Here is a 16,781-nt window from a genome sequence, read left to right on the forward strand (position 1 = left end):
ATTCAAAAGACACCAAGAAAATAAGAAACCATTACAAAAGTAAAAACCATACATGATCCATCAGTTGTTCCAAACGCCGCGCTAGTAAAATTTCCACTCATCTTCTCACCCTTAAAAGCAATAATACACAGAAGAGACCGAGGCAAGCTCAGAGGTATGCCATCCACAACGCGTCACAGGACGCCAGATGCTGTGGGTTCACAGCCTTCGAGATCAAATCGATCGTAGTTTGGTTCGCAGGCAGGTTGCCTTCCGGCGGACTGGCCAGACTGACAGCCCGGTTGGCAATAATGTCACTGTTGTTGTACACCAGATCGCGAAGCTGTTGCACCGGCAGAGCTCCGCGGTGGTGCGCAGTGGCCCAGAACATCATTTCGTCACGTACGAAAAGGCTGAGCTGCTGCTCGAGCTCGTGACGCGGCTCCGTCAGACAGCGCGCGATCGCCATCAGCGCACAGGCAAACAAGCCTTCAGTAGCGATGGGACCCAGCAATGTCTGGATGTTGGGGGTGAACCGGAACGGCACCTGCTCGGGGTTGTAGAAGAAGGCCTTGGCCGGGTTGATGGTGGGGATGAGCTCAGTGGCCCAGATATCGCCCGTCGTGCGGGAGATCATGAGCTTGTTGGGATACCGACTGCCCATGTGCATAACGTATGTCATAAACGCGATAGCGGCGTACTGGTAAGCAAACTGTCGTCGGAAGAGCCAGAAGTCCGAGAAGTTCGGGTACGTGCGCTGGAAGTAGTCCAAGACAACGGTACTGGGGACCCATTTCTCTTGGATCGCGGTGAGGATCTCCGTGCGAAGTACCAGTTGCTGGTCATGCGTGCGCTGTGAAAGGTTAGTTTTGTCGATATCAGAGGTTGGGAAGGGCGGACTCACGTTCTGTTTCGTCTCGGCCAGCGACTTCAACTTCTCCATCGTGAAGATAAGAGGGTCATCTCTGTTGAAGCCGACTCTGCGACAGTAGTCCTCGTAGATGCCATGCATAGAGATGTACGACGGATCATCACGGACCAAGCGAATATGAGGCGCCAACGGAACCATCAACGGCAGATGGAAGTAGAGGTTGCGCCGTCTGCTCTCCTTACGCTTGCCCAGGATGCCATTAAAGATGCGGAACAGCTGCAAGATGCGCTCTTCGCGGCGGCAGTGGCGAGCCGCAGGGTGCTGCACAGCGAACGGATGAATGCTGCCGTCATGACCACGGATCTTGAGACGACGATGGCAAACGCCAATGCCCCGTACCAGATCAATGTCCGGCAAGAACCGATCAATGCGCACGAAATCCTGGTTCTTATCCTTGTGGAGGAGATACTGCCCCGGCACCTCGACCTCATCAAACTTGAGGAAACGGAATTCACTGAGATGCGGCGAGTAACTCTCCAGGAACTGCGATTGGGGCCGACGGTCCAGCTTCTCCTCAAACTTGTCACGCCAACGACGCAACTTATGGATATACTCGTGCATCGACGGCCGGCGCGTGATGAAGTCTGCCTCAAAGGCCTTGCGGATATGCGCAGGGAGAATAGTGTCTGAGAAGCGCGTGATGTTGCCCTCCGTCGCAGACGGCAGTCTGAAGTCATTCTTGTACGCCACAGGCATGCGCGAAACATACGACAGCCCATCATTAAGCAGAGCGACGATGAGACGATAAGCATCCTCATCGGGAGGACACTTGAAGTTCTTGTGGATCTGGTCGACCATGGTCTCCATCGACAGGGCCAGCAGCGGGAACGCCGTCTTCAGCCCGGACATGATCTCATCAGAATAATCCCACGGCTTCTTCTGGATCTCGGGTTTGGCTTCGCCAGCAGATCCCTGGTTCTGCTGGGGAGTGCCATTCTGTCCAGCTGCCTGCGGCGTACCCTGTTGCTGGCCTTGACCTTGTTGCGCCTGTTGTCCCTGGTTGGGTGTCTGACCCTGGCTCGGAGTCGCAGGCTTAGGCTGAGGTGGGTTCTGGTTACTGACCTGTGGGCTCTGGGTCTGGGGTGTTCCTTGCTGGGCCTGCGGCTGGCTGGTTGGCTGACCCGGCACAGGCGTAGAGGTATTGGCACTCTGTGCAGGAGAACTACCAGTCGCCGCAGGAGAGGGTTTCGGCTGTGGCGAAGCAGTCTGCTGTTGTTGCTGTTGTTGCTGCTGCTGTTGGAGCTTGTTCTTGAGTTGCTCCTGCTTCTGGTCGTGCGACTTCTTGATACTTGCCATATCCTCCCTAGTCGTGCGGAGGAGGAAGAAGAGCGCCTGGGGATACAGCTTGGCGATCTTGACCAACACAGCCTTGCACAGGCGGGCTTCACGGTGCGACAAGCTGGTAAGGAGTTGCGGGATGAAAGTAATCCAGTACCACACAGGAGTGTCGCCCTTGAAGTTTTCAAACGCACTAGCAATCTGACCCTCGTCATTGTCCAAGCTCAGCAGCCACAGAATGCGGCTCAACAGCTTCCGCGACTTGTTGTTCTTGTAAAGCCCAGCGGCTTCCAAGTAACAGCTCACAGCGTTACTAGCCAACTCGTAGTCCGTCGGATCACTCTTGAATCGCTGGTCACTGAACTGACCCCACTCCGACCAAGCCTTTGCAAGTCTCAGATCGTAGTAGAGGGCCACGCCGAACGCCTCATTGGCCTCGTTAACATGGTTCAACTTGGCGAGGAACATCCCCTTGAGCGTGTAGAACTCCGCCTTCTGCTGCGCACCAAAGTAGTTGAGGTTGGTATTGTTGATCACATCCAGTCCGCTGTTTAGCTCCTTGGGGTTCTGGTAATGACATTTGGCTTGTTCACGAAGCTTCAGGAAGGCCTCTTGGATCTCGATGTTGGGAAGTGTGTAAATGCGGCTCAGCTGGTTAATGCAGACCTCAGGCATCTGGTGCTTGCGGGCGACATGCGCAAAACGGTTGATGATCCATGCCGTTTCATGATACCCGCGGTAGGCGTAAGAGTTGCTAGCCACATTGTTAGTCTGCGGCGGCAGGAGATTGAGATACGTTGCGTTGATGAGCTGGAAAACATGCTGACGCCAGGTCACGAGGTCCTGCCAGGCGTTAATGTCATCCCAGAGATTGGGCAGGCGGTCGCGCCAAGTCGCCATCATCAGCTTCAATTCGGCAGATTTGCCGTCCAGGTTGCGCTCGTTCGTCTGCTGTAAACTAGAACAGATATGACTGGCATCGTGGAGTTCAACAATGAGCTGGAAGTGCTGCAGAATCGGGATATGAGCGTTGGTGATGCGCTTAGGCAGCTGCAGCCATTTCCGTATAGCCAACTGGATAGACTCGTCGCAGACGCCGTTGAACTCTTGCAGACTCTCCTTCTTCATGTGGAACTGAAGAAGCCCCATAAACGCCTGGAAGAACGTCCGCCGAGGGGTAGGCGCATCGGAGACCGACTTGATGAGGGACTCCAGCTGCTCTCTACTCGTCTCACTAGACCAGCTCTCGATATTCCTCCAAGCAGCCTCAAGTAGAAGATCGTTCAAGTTCTCGTGCTTAGCAAAGTCACTCAGAATTTCCCACTGCTGCAACTTTTGCGCACAGATCAGCCAGTGATCCTCCCAGAGATAGTATTCACCCTGAGAGAACGGCATCGCACCGGAGCGCGCCTTGATCTGCGCATTCTCGTAGAGCTGCTGCGACTTGTCCCACATCCCCTGCTGTTCATAGGAGAGGCCAGCGTTCGACTCGACAAACTTGCAACGGCGACGCCACGTGCCGTAGAAGAAATCTTCCTCCTGCAGCCCAGCATAAACCTCAACCAAGGCATCAAGATTGCTCTCGCGCACCGTCGGAGTATCGATAATGGGATTGATGGCCGATTCCTCCAGATACGCGGCGGCAGTGTACCAGGCGTTGTAAGTGCGACTAAGGTACTTCATAACATGCGGGGGCATCTTGAACCGCGGCTTCGCGCGCACAACACCTTCAAGCAGGGCTTGCACAACATTGGGTCTCTTGTCCAGCTGTCTCTGGTGGTATTCACGAGTGATCAGCGTCACCATTCCTTTCTCCAAATCAATGCGATCTTCCCTAGACAATGTGGACCAGAAGACTGGGAACAGAGACGTCCAGACGGAGTAGGCTACTTTGGGATCTGTGTGTTGGAGCTGGCAGAGAGGCTCCATCAGATCGCGAGCTTTGACGTCACCAATCTCCGACATAAATCTCTTGCGGTCAGCGATAAACGACTCCAGCTGACTATCGACCATGACATCCGCCTTTCTGGGATCCTTCTCTGCGTTCCCAAACAGCAACGACACCGGGTAGACAGTATAGTCTTCCGGATGAAGGCGCGCGGAGAAACTCATATCAACACAGCCCAGTATCAGATGAGACGCTTGGGCCAGCCAGAATGAGTCGGCGAGCGTATCCCAATTCTGGCAAGTAAGCACGTAGCTAAGCCGAGAGCTGGCTAGGCGCGTCAAACTGCGATCAAAGATGTCCATAAAGCGATTGCGCATTTCGACATCTTGTGCGCGAGTTCCGATCAAGAAAGCATGCTCCAATCTGACCGTCAGCTCGGTCCGGGTGATCTTGGAGTCCTCGTAGATACGAATCACAAGGTCCAGGAACTTCTTGAGCATTGTCTGGTCGGGCCGGGACTCAAAGAGCAGCATCTTGTGAAGAACGGCAGTCTTCTCCTTGAGGGTGGGCCATGACTCGGTGGAGTTGAAGATCCAAGTCTCGACCATGCCGAGAACTTTGCTGCAGAGCTTGATGTTCTGCGACCGCTCGACTAGCTGTGCCAACACGCTCAAGAACGGCCGTCGCTGCTCTCCGAGGTGCGACATACGAACGGAGATCAATTCGATGGTCTTGAAGATCAGATCGACCCCGAGCTCATATTCCTGCTGGTCTGGAGCGGCCTCGGCTGTCTTGCCGCCAGGAGTGTATGGACCTTGGCCGTTGGTAGACGGAAGGACATGTTCTTTCGCCAGCTTCTGAGAGAAAGCCTTCATGACCTGCGGGATATGAGGGTCCATCTCAGCCGGTTTCTTCTTCGAGAGAGTCCAAAGGGTATTCAGACTCGAAACGTAGTTGTTCGCAGATAAGGTTTCAGTAGCAATAGCCGAGAGATAAGTGACAAACTCCGAAGGCGAGTTCTCAATTTCCATAGCATCTTCCTCTTCCGGCTGATCATCAGGCAGGGCGTTCAGCACACGTCGAACCGGTGGAGGAAGTTTCGGTGAGATGTCCATCTCGTCCTCTACTCCATGGAGGGAATCTTGGATCTCCGGGTTATCCGAGCGCAGCGGCTTCTCAAACAGCCTTTGAATAAGCGGCAGGCGGGCAGTGATCCAGTCGTCCGGTTTGGCAGCTAGAAGAACACGGACGACCTGGAGGGTGTTCACCATGCTCGTAATATGCTTCTCGTCGGGCTTATCTGCCTTCTCTCCCGCGAGGATCGACTCTGTTACCTTCTGGTACAGCTCGATGTCCAAGTCACCCCAGTATTCAGGGGAGAGGAGATTCCGCAGGAGATGCACGGCCTTCTTTATCAAATCACCCGTAATAACGGGTGGCTGAGGCTTTGACGACTGGAGATCACGCAGCCGGGAAGCGGGGACCAAAAATCTCTCAGGAATAGTGGTAATGAAAGAGATGAGATACTTCGTCAAGGTTGCCCTAAGATCCGGAGGTACCATGTACTCGGAACGTTGCGTTGGTGGTGCAAGTGCCGGCGAAGGGGAAGCAGTTCCTTGGGCTTCATCGAGCTTGCGCTTCTTCGCAGTGGGAGACTCGGGCGTGCCATTCGGGATGGGGGTTTGGCTGTTCTTGACGCGTTTTTCCTCCCAGTTCCAAATCAAGTTAATCAAGTTCAGTGCAAGTTTCTTGCTCTCGTTGGACGAGTTGGGAGGGGAGGCGATCTTGATCAACGATGGAACGATAAGCGGCACGAAATGCTCCCGCGACTCGTAGAAGAGATCCGGCTGTCGGACGAGGAACTGGAAGATGCTCATAACTTGCTGCAGATTCGCCGTTTCCTCTGCAAGGATACGCCGAGGCCATTTGGCCCACAAGGGATACCGTGTATCGGACGTCTGTGCGCTAGCGTTGGCGGACAGGATTCTGGTGGGAAGGACAGGAGCCAGAACGTCAAGGGCCTGTGTCACTAGAGCCTTGCCCTCGTTTTGATGCGCCCTTAGCAAGGCTACATACACCTGGACCACAATCTTGAACGGCGTCTCGTAATGAGCGATGAAGTAACTGATGAGGACATAAGCGCCGTATTTATTGATGATGTCTTCGAGCCGGATGTAGTTCCAAGCGAACTTGATTATGTCCTTGCGGGAGTCCTGCACCGTCTGGTGGTGGTACTTTATCAATAAAGCAGACAGTTGGAGGAGCTCCATACGCGAATGGTCAACGCCGGCCTGGCTGGATTCCTCGCTGAGGTCCGACAGCTGAGGCTTCCACAGACGGCTCTGAATGAACTCAGACATGCTCTTGTCCATGAGCTTGGGACCATTGGAAGGGCTGTTCCACGTCGTTTGGACATCCATAGCAAATATGGGGTTAACAAGATGGTGGAATGCATAAGTTTTCATCTTCTGTGAGCACGAGCGCTGGCCGTAAAGATCTAGACACCGCATAATAACCGAGCGGCGGTAGTCAATAGACTCATTGGTAATGATATGGCGGTAGATGAACTTCGGGAACGCAAGGGTGCGCTTCAACTCATCCGCTGATAAGCCATCGATCACGTCGAAAAGGAAGTCCAGATCCTGAACAGACTCCGACAGGTGGATGGAGAAGATATCCATTAGTTGGTCTTCCGCCTGCTCAACCCGCAACCGCTCGTTGGCTGGCAGTTGGTCATTGTGGAGCTTCCTCTGGAGTTCACGGCCAAAATGCAAGAGCTTGGACTTCAAATCCGCGTGAGAAGCGAGCCACTTCTTCGTCGATGCGTACGAGCTAACAGAGTGAACGACGTAGAATCCATTGATGGCGGCAGTGTTGGTACCATCAGCAGGTTCCTGCCCAAAGGCAGCGGACATGAGACTTTCCGTGTCCGCGGCCACGGCGGCGCGCAACGCCTCGCTTTCAGGATCCGCCAGAACCTGTCCAAAGAATCGCCCGGATCGTTCATCCTTGAACCGAGCAGTAAAGAAAGCCAGAGTTTCCTTGGGATAGCGGTTAAGATACTTGACCAGAGGCTTTCTGAACGGACTGTTGGACGTTCTGCGAAGCTTTTCCTCAAGATCCAACACTCTTGTGACAAGGTGTTCCATGAAAGAAGTCGCAGCGGGAGGAAGAAGGTGGAAGATATTGAAAATCGCAGCCACTATCTTCATGGGAGGGCTTTGCTCAACTAGGCTGAATGACACCTTTTGAAGGACGGCGTCGTCCGCAATGACCTTCATATGTTCCAACAGGCGAGCGCCAATCTCGACTTTGAAGTAGTTCGTAAGCAATGTCAGGAGACGCGCAAGGCCGTCTAGACCAGGAACGTGCAACCGCTTTGGATCTTGCAGGTTCATAAGAATCGGACGGAGTCCATTCTGCAGCAGATCTTTGGGGAGCTTGTTGGTTTGCGTCAAGACGTCCCGGAGGCCAGCATTCGCCGCCTCGATAACGTCAATAGACTTCGAGTAGAGGGACTTGAAGAACACTGAGATGATGCGGGCACGACTGGTGTTCTGGGGTGTATTCGCAAACTCAGGGAAGCTCATAGCCATGGATAAGAGGCGCAAACAGGCCACGCGGAGGTTCACAATCATCTCTGCATTTTTGAACTCGGCGGGCTTCGATGCCAGCGAGTCATCTTCGGCGTCAGCAAGTGCAAGCGATTCCAGCATGAGTCGATTGAGTGACTCGTTGAACGTGACAATGTCGTTACGGAGGCTCAGGCAGAAGGTGATGGCATCAATGAATCCGATCTGAGTAGGGAATGGTAAGGCTCGTAACGGCTTGTTGAAGATTGACTGAAGTAACCGTTCCTTCACGGGGAAAATGAGCTCATGAACTTGGCACCCGAGGACTTCGGCGATGGTTGAGAAACTCCGACGGGACGCTTCGCGCACGTGTTTGTTCATGTGCGACAACTCGTATACGAAGAACCCACAGAGCGAGTAGAGACGGCTCTTTTCGTTCTCCAAATCGTCCTTGGAGACATTCTTGCAGCATCTCCGAAGGATCAGGTCCAGCGTGTCCTGTGCTCTAATTCGTGTGCTGGCCGGAAGATCGGACGGAGCATCCTTGATAACATACACCAAGGCCCTGACGAAATCCACTTGCTTGTCGAAGAGCCAAGCGTCCCCGAGATCCAGCTCAGTCGCAAAGAGATGGATTCCGAGGCTCCCACCGGCCTTGGTAAACCACTCATCACTATGACAGCTATGGCAGAAGACGCGGCCGAGATGTTGGAAGAACAATAGCTTTCCAACTCTCTCAGGGGCACCAAATATGACGGCCGCTGCCTCCTTCACAACCAGCATGGCTGCCTGCGCTCCCTCGCGAACGGCAACATTGTCAGAGGATAGACACTCAACAACGGCGTCAGCGAGAATCCGCGAGTCAAGATACACAAGACCTTCCCCGTGGTAGACATCGAAAGGCTGCCGGCTATGTCTAATCTGAGCCAAGGCCCGGCCGACTTCAATGACGGTAAGGTGCTTGCAAATGTCAGCAACGAAGTTTGTTGCCGTCTGTGAAAGATCCGGGATAGTGGTGGCAAATATGCAGGCCTTCAGGAGCTTCTTGAGGGTTTTCTCCTGTGACAACTTCTTCATAATAGAGCTTGAGCGTCCAGACTTGTCGAAGATGTCCGCCATACCGGCAGTCTTGTTCTCAAAGAGATCATTGGCGTGGAGACGGACAATGGCCGCGAAGTCGTCGGGCAGATTTTCGTATCCAATGTGGAGCTTCAGCTGTGACGAAACCATGCGGAACGCCTGTTGTTTGTAGTAGGCGTCGTTTGCTTTGGCTGCGGCTGTCTTGGGGGTTTCCATCAACTTCCCGATAGCCAGATCGATACCCACCTCGATTGGGAAAGGACGCTTCTCGCTCGGGCCAATGAGTTTGATGTCGAAACTAGGAGCATCGTCGGCGTATTGTTCAAAAGTCAGGTCGGGAGGGTGGTTGAGGAATTTCCGGTTACGGCCACCAAGCTTGCCGAGAATTCTCATGGTCGTGTGGGCATGAAAGTGATTGTAGGGATGCGGCCGAATATGCTCGAAAAGGCCATTCATCAGGTCGTCCATGGTGGGAGCCATGATCGGATCGAGGTAGTCGGCAGTGAGGTTGTCGACGCAAAGCTCCAGAGTCCGCAGGCCCTGGCCAACAAGATCCGAGTCCGCATGCAGTGCCACCACAATTGGGCGCATGAGGTAGCTCAGGTGCGGCAAAAGATGACTGAGACGAGCAGGGACAGTGAGTGTGAGCTCCACATACAGCTCCCGCTCCTGCTGCTTCCGAGCAGAGACCAACAAGTTGTTGAATGTTTCAAGCAGCATCTCAAGCAACGGCAGGATTTCCTTGTACAGCAGCTCGAATCGGCCTCCGCCAATACTCCGGAAAAGGGAACGCAAAAGAAGGAAGTAGTTCATGGGCTGTTCGGCCGTGACAGAAAGCTCGAGACATTTCGTGACGATCTTAGACACATGGGGAAACAAGACCTGCTCGTTCTGGGCGGAGAAGAGGGTCACGGCCATGAAGGACAGCTTGAACATCCGGAGCAAAATCTTCGCCTTGGTCATATCTGACGTGCCAACTTCATGGATGCGATCCATAAGGTACTGCAGCACCATTCCTGAGAATGCAGGCGAGGTGGCTTCGCTGGCGAGGAAGAACTGGGGGAGGTGGAGAAGAGCGCCATGCTCGAACATGAGCTCGTGGAGGTAGGGGATTTCTGAATGGAAGACCTCGTGGAAGGTGGCAGTATCGATGCAGTGGAAGACAGTTCCAAAGCTCTCCAGGAGCTCCTTTTCCTCGCGCGACATTGGCGCAGTATACTGGCTAGCGAGGAAGTCAAAGGGAGACGAGTAATTCACTTCCGGGGGTGACTGGTCTACACCATAATACTTGAACACCCTCGCACCCTCGTGGAAGAGCTTCTTGATGACCCGTACTTCCTCTGCATTGTAGCCATAAGATACTTCAGACCAATTGATCGGCACACTATTCGGGTCAATCTGGATGTGATCTGGGTTGCAGTTCTTCAGCTGGTGGAAAATATTCTTAAGGCCGTTGATCAAGTTCTTGATGAGGAAGATGTTATCGGTGACAGGATCACCTCCACGGTCACGGGGGCTCGCCGTTTTGATGGGAGACGCGGAGAAAATATCGATCTCATCCCAGTCGGGAGGGTGATCCCTGTCGGCGAGGTATCTTTCCGACAGAGGCTCAATATCTTTCTTGCTTGCCTTGTAAGCTCTGGACACCTTCACAGCGTTGTCGAACTGATGGTTCATGGAAGCAAACTTGTCACCAATTGCATCGAGAATCATGATCAAAAAGTAACGAGCTTCGCGCTTGTCTTCCAGCTTGGATATCTTCTCGGCCATGTTCAGAAGCAACTTGGCGCTCATCGTCTGAAAGCTCGTGCCGGGAAAGTCGTCATGAAGGTTCTTCGTGTACACCTCGACAGTACGTCGGATCTGATCCCGCGTCAAGTGGTCTCGGACATGATGGATCAAGTCGGCCAGCATGCTGTAGGCAAGCGGTCTCATCGTTTCGTACACGGTCAGGCCGTCGCCGATCAGGGTCCGCTCATCAAGAAGCTCGTCAATCTTTTCGAGGAAAATCTTCCGGTAGTTGAAGTTGATGATGTGGCGGATCGCAACCAGGAGTTCCTTTCGGGCGCTGGATTTCTCGCGGGGACAATCTTGGAGGAGACGCACGACAACGGATGGTAGCGTAGGAAGGAAGTCCTGCAGCTGATGGGCGTACATCCGGAGCAAATACGCCAGGAAGCTCATGGTCTTGACCTGGGCGGTGATGAACTCGCCAAAGGCAGCTCGGTTCTTCATGTCTTTGCACACGCCAGTAAAGATCGTTCCCTGAGCCGCCGCCTCAGCGTGCGCCTTCTCCTGCGGCTTGGCCTGAAGCAGGAGAATACTCTTGATCAAGGGCACGAAGAGCCTCACGTTGGCGGGGACGGAGCCGCGATGAGTCTGGAAGATGGACACGACGATGATCGGGCATTCCGCCAGGACCTTGAAGGACTGCATGCCCTTGAGAAGGGTGTTATTCGCTTGCTGGTCGGGACCAAGCTCGGAGACAGACGTGGCCGGTGAGCTGGGACGGGGAGATTGGAAGTTCTGGGCGACGGCACTCGGTGTTGAAGGCATCCCCGACGGAGTCGATTGATTGGGGGTATCGAAGGTATCGCGGACTACCTGCTCCATGGTCTGGAACATTTCTTGGATTAATTCGAGGAAGGGCTGCACGCGCGCAGCTGTCGCTTTTGCCTGGTTTCGCTCCAAGTCCATGATTGTCTTCATGCAAAGCACCGCGTTTTCCTCATTCTCAACCCGTACGAGGTCCATCAGCAAATCGACCATATCGGCGGCGTACGGTTCAACGTCAGGCGAGGCCATCGGTAGCCGGTGCAGCGTCTCGAGAATGCAATTGCGGAGTTTCTATGTGTCCTTCTGCGTCAATGTTGTCCGGGCCGTCGACGGCGTGGAGCAACAGCTCCGCATGCAGCGTGAACTCACCTGCTCGAAGGACAAGTTTGTGAAGACCGGGTCGCCTCTCAGGATCGTCTTGAATACTGGCCATAATTTGGAGAGGAAGATGGGGTAACTCGCACCCGAACATAACGGCTCGATATTATCTCGCAATTCGACAGCGACGTTTGCTCGGATTTTGATATCTGGTACGGCGACTGTTAGAAGGGACAGCTACCACGAGTGATTCCATAGCCGAAGCAATCGCAATCCCTTGTTGTGAGGGGAGGAAACATGTGACGCACCAAGGTTCTCGTCGCCGAGCTTGCTGGCGTAGATATCGATATTTCGCTCCATGGTGAAGAGGCTGGGAGCTAGATCAATAGAATTAGACAATTATTGCCAGGCCACCAGGCCGGCTAGAAGATAAGAGCCAGCACAGTCGGGTTCGTATGTTGTATTCATATGCGGGATAGCGACATAGACTATCTTTCACTTCGTCCGGCGACGGAGGACGCTTCGCTTCATCAGATTAAGGTAGGGTCGTTAATTCATGAGATCCTCTCGGGTGGGAATGAGAAAAGAGTGAAGAGATAGAGAGAGATGAAGGGGGAGAGGAGAGAGGAGAGCGAAGGACCGGGGGAGATGTATGGGGAAGTGGAGGAAGTCGAGAGCAGAGCGAAGTTGAATGCGCGCAAAATCACGCCTGCAAAGGGACCCGAGCAGGAACAGCAGAACGCGGGCATCGCAGAGACCCCGAACGGCACACTAGGCCGAATGAGGAAAGTCCGGGTTATCGATTCTCCCGTCCGACAGGCGCGCGTCACCCGCGCTTCCAGCGTCCAAGGAGCCAACCAGAATCCGTATGGCGAAGGGGAACCAGGGGAGGCACGTGGAATTCCAGGCACACCAGGCAGACAGCATGACAGCTTACTCTATTCGGCCATAGGCCAGTAAATACTTCGTACGTTGGTTCAAACAGAAGAAAAGTAATTCAAAAGAGCTCATCGACGTCAAGTCAAGGTCGACGGAGGGGAACGCCATTCGCACCCGTTTTCCATACCCGAACACAGTTCTAGTAGTCCAACTCAAACCGTCCGCTGACAATCATGGGCTCGACACGGCCCCGCGCGGAGAGAAGAATATGGAAAGCCATGTACACAAAGGAAGAAAAAAGGAAGTCGATAAACCAGAGGCGAGGGGATCAGGGGTAAACACGCGCGCGCACTCTTTCTCGCACCGTAATTGACAAGGAAGCGTCAAGGCTGTCAAATCACGGAAGACAAACAAAATACACTTTCGTCGCAGCTCGTAGTCGCTATGCCATCATGGGGGGAAAGTCTAAAGGGAAAGAAATGCCATCAAATCGACCGTCACTTGGTGGAATTACTGCGGGACAGAATCTGTACGGAGGCACCGGAGCCAACCGTCCGTCGTCGGTCTCGAACACGGATCTCACTGCCACTTCCGCTACCACTTCTGCGTCTCCGGGATTCATCGAGGGAACCACGGCGCCGTCTCTGAAGCAACGGACGTTTCAACGTTAGAATCACGGTGACTGCACCCAAAACACAAGGAATTCTTAGCAAAGGATATGGTATTCGGGGGGAGGGTAGGGTTTGATCGGGCGCGAAAGTGGTCATGTCATGGGGGGAAACATAGCCTCGCAAACAATCATTCCAGCACGGGACTTACCGTGGAACCTCTTCGCTGGGTGGAAGATCCGGACTCGTCGAGTTTCAGCGCATGGAGACGTTTCTGGCTGTCTTGGGTGATCGAGTCCACCTCGTCGATTTGCAGAGGCACGTCCAAGGTGGGGGCAGGAGGAGGCGGGACTCCATTCTTGCGGTCCTTCGCCTGCTCGGCCAGCTTTTCCCACCGATCCTTGCGGGCCTGCTCACGCTGTTCGGCGCTATTCTGCCGTTCGTTATATTCATGGGAACATTCATCGAACAGTTGGGGGTTGATCTCCATGAACATTTTCATGGCATTATAGACCATGCTGTGGATGGTGCTGTGGGAAGGCGTGAGCGGGTGCTCGATCCTGGTGAGGGCAAACGTACCGGTTCCAGTGGCCTTTAGAGTTCTCGAACAAAGGCGGGAACATGATCGGCAGGATGGTTTCGACGTTGTCGCTGACCAAATTGCAGAAGTATTCGTTGTTCCAGAAATAGAGGGCCCGTTCGGCAACCTGCGACCGGGGTATGAGAACCAGTATTCAACAACCGAGCCGACAAGACATACCTGGAAGTGTGGGCTTGCCACTGATTTGGCCAGTTGCTGGAACAGCGGTTCTTGCACTTTGGCGAATTCTTGGGGATCCATCACCTCGAAAATATCCTCCACCTCGTTCAGATACATCACCTCCTTGGTACTATTGACCTTGGGCCAGTAACGCAACAGGCCCAGAACGACCTGACAGGGACGGTCAGCACTCATGTGGTGCGTGGAAGCTGCACGGAACTCACATCTTCTGTTAAGGAGGCATCCTTTTCGAGGAATTGAACGATGCAATACGCCAGCTGGGGGTGATACATGCTGAGACCCTTCGCCTTGTGAAGCGGAAGCAGGACTCGGGTCAGGAAGAGCTTGTGCTCCTCCTTCAAGGGAAGAGCGAAGCCGTTGATGATAGAGCCCAAGATCTCCAGCAGTTCGGCAATTCCGTTGAAACGCTCCGTCTCGTAGGTAAACTGGAAGAAAACATTATTGATGGATCGGCGAATGTATGAGCGCAGATTCAAGAATTTGCCGTAAATGCGATGCAAGGTGGTCTTGAGGAAATCCCGTTCCCGAGGATCTTCGGAGTCAAACAACTCCAACAGCTGCCAGAACAAGAGGTTAGAATGCGGGGATCGACCTAGTCAGTCTCGACACATACCTGCAGGACGAAATGGTGATCGATGTACGCCTTGGCGATGTTGGTGTTGAAATCCTGGCTCTCGATGAAACGCAAGAAGAATTCATAGACCACTTGGATATGAGGCCAGGCGACTTCCAAGACGGGCTCATCCTCCTCGGGATCGAAAGCCTCGCCCTGAGGGGTGACGGGCGGCGGGATGGGTCGAAAGAGGTTCTTGGCAAACATCTCGACGACGCGGGGATACATGGGTTCGGTGATCACCGAGCGGTTGTTGGCGACATAGTCGAGGAGCTCATGGAGCGCCAGTCTCTTGATCTCCTTGGACTTCATGTCGGCGGTGGGATCGTTGAAATCAAAGATGATGTTGCATTGGTCGATCTTCTGCATGAAGAGATCTTGGCGTCGATTGGGGGGCACTTCGTGGAAGCCCGGCAGTTTTTCCAGCTCTCTCTGGCGCTGATCGGAGATGTCAAAGCGGGAGGAGTGTTGACGCTTCGGGGTGCGGATCCCTTCCGACATGTCCTTGGGTGTCGTCTGGAGGCGATCGAAGACGTGAGACTTCCTCGGGGGGGCGAGATCGCCCGGCATGGTCTCGGCGGCACCGGGGGGAGGGACATGCTACGGGGAGCAGAGAGTCAGTGGAGATGCCGGCAGAAAGGTGACCGATGGGAAGGGGATCTCACTGGAGCACTGGGACTGATCACCACACTGGGGGCGACCTGCTGCCCTTGTTTGGTGGGAGTCGCTGGACCTCCGTTATTCACCGGCTGACCAGGCATGCCCGCACCCTGCGGGGCATAGTACTGACCTGGGAGGTAGGCGGCGGCCTGCGACGCATTGTCGGGCGACTTGCCTCTGGTATCATTCACGGACGTGGTCGAAGAGGTCGGGGTGCCGTGGTTGGGGGAGGAGGATGGTTGCCCGTGGTGGATGCCCAGGGGGGCCTGATTCTGCGAGTTCGACTGGGAGGAATCTTTCTTCTTGGAGGATTTGTTCGCATCCTTCGCCCTCGACAACTGCTCGTGCTGAGGAGAGGTCAGCGATCGGGGGTGGGGAGGATAGGGGATGGTGATGGACCATTGGCGGGGGAGGGAGTGGATGGGGAGGAACATACCACTCTTTGTCTGAAACCCTTCATTGTCACGACTATTCGAACAGCCACATGTACTCGATTGAGGAGGTCGATGCCAGTGCAGCCGAACGGCGCAGCACACTAGCAGGAGGGGGGTCGAAGTTGGGAGGGCGACGGAGGAGGGATGGAGCAAGCCACGACGGGATTTGTTTATGTCGGCCTGTCACCACATGAGCATTTCGCCATATCACCGAACGTGCATCGCAGGGAGAAAAGGGCAATGAGGATCGGAGGGGTATGATTGGGGAGAATGGATCACATAGGATCCAGATCGAGCAGAAAAATATCCAAAGAATAATATCCATCGAATTTATGGCACGATCCAAGAGGGCAGACGATAACCCCATGGAGCGGCTGGTGTACCACGACCAGGGGGGCGGAGGGGGGAGACACGCCGGACGGGACGAGACGCGCGAGAGTCGAACCAAAAGAGATTTACTTACCTCCACGAGTAGAAACGATTGGGAGACGGCGAGGAGGAAGAAGATGTCGGGTTCCTGGAGGCGCAAGCACAGCGAGCGGTATAGGAGGAGCTAGTGAGGTCGGTCTGGTCTTGGTTGGCGGTAGACGATCGTCTTCCGTGTCGCTTAGCGGCTGAAGCGGGGAGAACAGACAACCGGATGGTGAAGCCCACTGGGGGGGATATATGAGGGAGAAGAGAGAAATAATCGAGGGGAGAGAGAGAAGAGAGGGAGACGAGGTAGAGAGGGAGGAGAGAGAGGGGAGAGAGAGAGCGAGGAAGAAGTGATAGAGACGCTCGGACGTGGAAGAGAAAGTGGTGGAGGAGTTGCTGACTGGATCAGGTACAGTCGAACAGTGGGATCTGGAGTTGTTCTTTGGAATTGATTCATCCCTGGGTGTGTAAAATTGGGATTCTCTTGATCATAATTATTATTATTATAATAATAATAACAATAATATTTATTATATTTATATTAGTATTATTCTCCTCTGGAAGCCCTGGTACTTTTGATGAGACCCGAACTTGGTGCTCAAGTGTCCACCCATCCTAACATAGAACATTATAAGATACCTAATGAGGGCCATTCGGCACTATATCTACTTATACATATTATTCTATTCTTCTCCCCAAATACTATCTAGATACGCCGTACTCCGTACGCCCATCCTCATATTGGTGTGTGGTGGGTCATGTGACCTATGGTCCGCTGACTCATCCTTCC

The 16,781-nt window shown here is 53.9% G+C and overlaps 2 protein-coding genes across 2 annotated transcripts; both read right to left on the bottom strand.

Annotated features, from left to right (window-relative positions):
* Positions 1 to 47: 47 nt before the first annotated feature.
* On the bottom strand, positions 48 to 12,059 carry BDV59DRAFT_164257 (histone acetyltransferase TRA1). Its single transcript, XM_073687620.1, has 4 exons — positions 11,911 to 12,059; positions 11,654 to 11,811; positions 884 to 11,575; positions 48 to 832 (listed from the first exon to the last, which is right to left on the bottom strand). Exons 1-4 carry the CDS (start codon positions 11,960 to 11,962, stop codon positions 149 to 151), a joined length of 11,586 nt encoding a protein of 3,861 aa, XP_073549557.1. The 5' UTR covers positions 11,963 to 12,059; the 3' UTR covers positions 48 to 148.
* Positions 12,060 to 12,512: 453 nt separating this feature from the next.
* BDV59DRAFT_174981 (protein phosphatase 2A regulatory subunit RTS1) lies at positions 12,513 to 16,062 on the bottom strand. The gene is made up of 9 exons (XM_073689173.1): positions 15,580 to 16,062; positions 15,274 to 15,490; positions 15,149 to 15,210; positions 14,484 to 15,083; positions 14,074 to 14,427; positions 13,850 to 14,020; positions 13,669 to 13,796; positions 13,301 to 13,619; positions 12,513 to 13,163 (listed from the first exon to the last, which is right to left on the bottom strand). Exons 1-9 carry the CDS (start codon positions 15,601 to 15,603, stop codon positions 13,155 to 13,157), a joined length of 1,884 nt encoding a protein of 627 aa, XP_073549558.1. The 5' UTR covers positions 15,604 to 16,062; the 3' UTR covers positions 12,513 to 13,154.
* Positions 16,063 to 16,781: the final 719 nt, after the last annotated feature.

This window comes from Aspergillus ambiguus, assembly GCF_047715705.1.
Source record: "Aspergillus ambiguus strain CBS 117.58 unplaced genomic scaffold BDV59scaffold_9, whole genome shotgun sequence".
NCBI lineage: Eukaryota > Fungi > Ascomycota > Eurotiomycetes > Eurotiales > Aspergillaceae > Aspergillus > Aspergillus ambiguus.

Excerpts from the sequence above, each read along its gene's own strand:
- BDV59DRAFT_174981 (XM_073689173.1), bottom strand. The coding sequence starts at position 15,603 with ATGAAGGGTTTCAGACAAAGAGTG. Across the intron at positions 15,491-15,579 it reads AGGGTTTCAGACAAAGAGTG|CACGAGCAGTTGTCGAGGGC; the intron begins GTATGTTCCTCC and ends ACCTCTCCTCAG. Across the intron at positions 13,620-13,668 it reads TCTAAAGGCCACTGGAACCG|CACCATCCACAGCATGGTCT; the intron begins GTACGTTTGCCC and ends GCCTTCCCACAG.
- BDV59DRAFT_164257 (XM_073687620.1), bottom strand. The coding sequence starts at position 11,962 with ATGGAGCGAAATATCGATATCTACGCCAGCAAGCTCGGCGACGAGAAC. Across the intron at positions 11,812-11,910 it reads GCTCGGCGACGAGAACCTTG|ATATCAAAATCCGAGCAAAC; the intron begins GTGCGTCACATG and ends TCGCCGTACCAG. Across the intron at positions 833-883 it reads TGGCCGAGACGAAACAGAAC|CGCACGCATGACCAGCAACT; the intron begins GTGAGTCCGCCC and ends AACCTTTCACAG.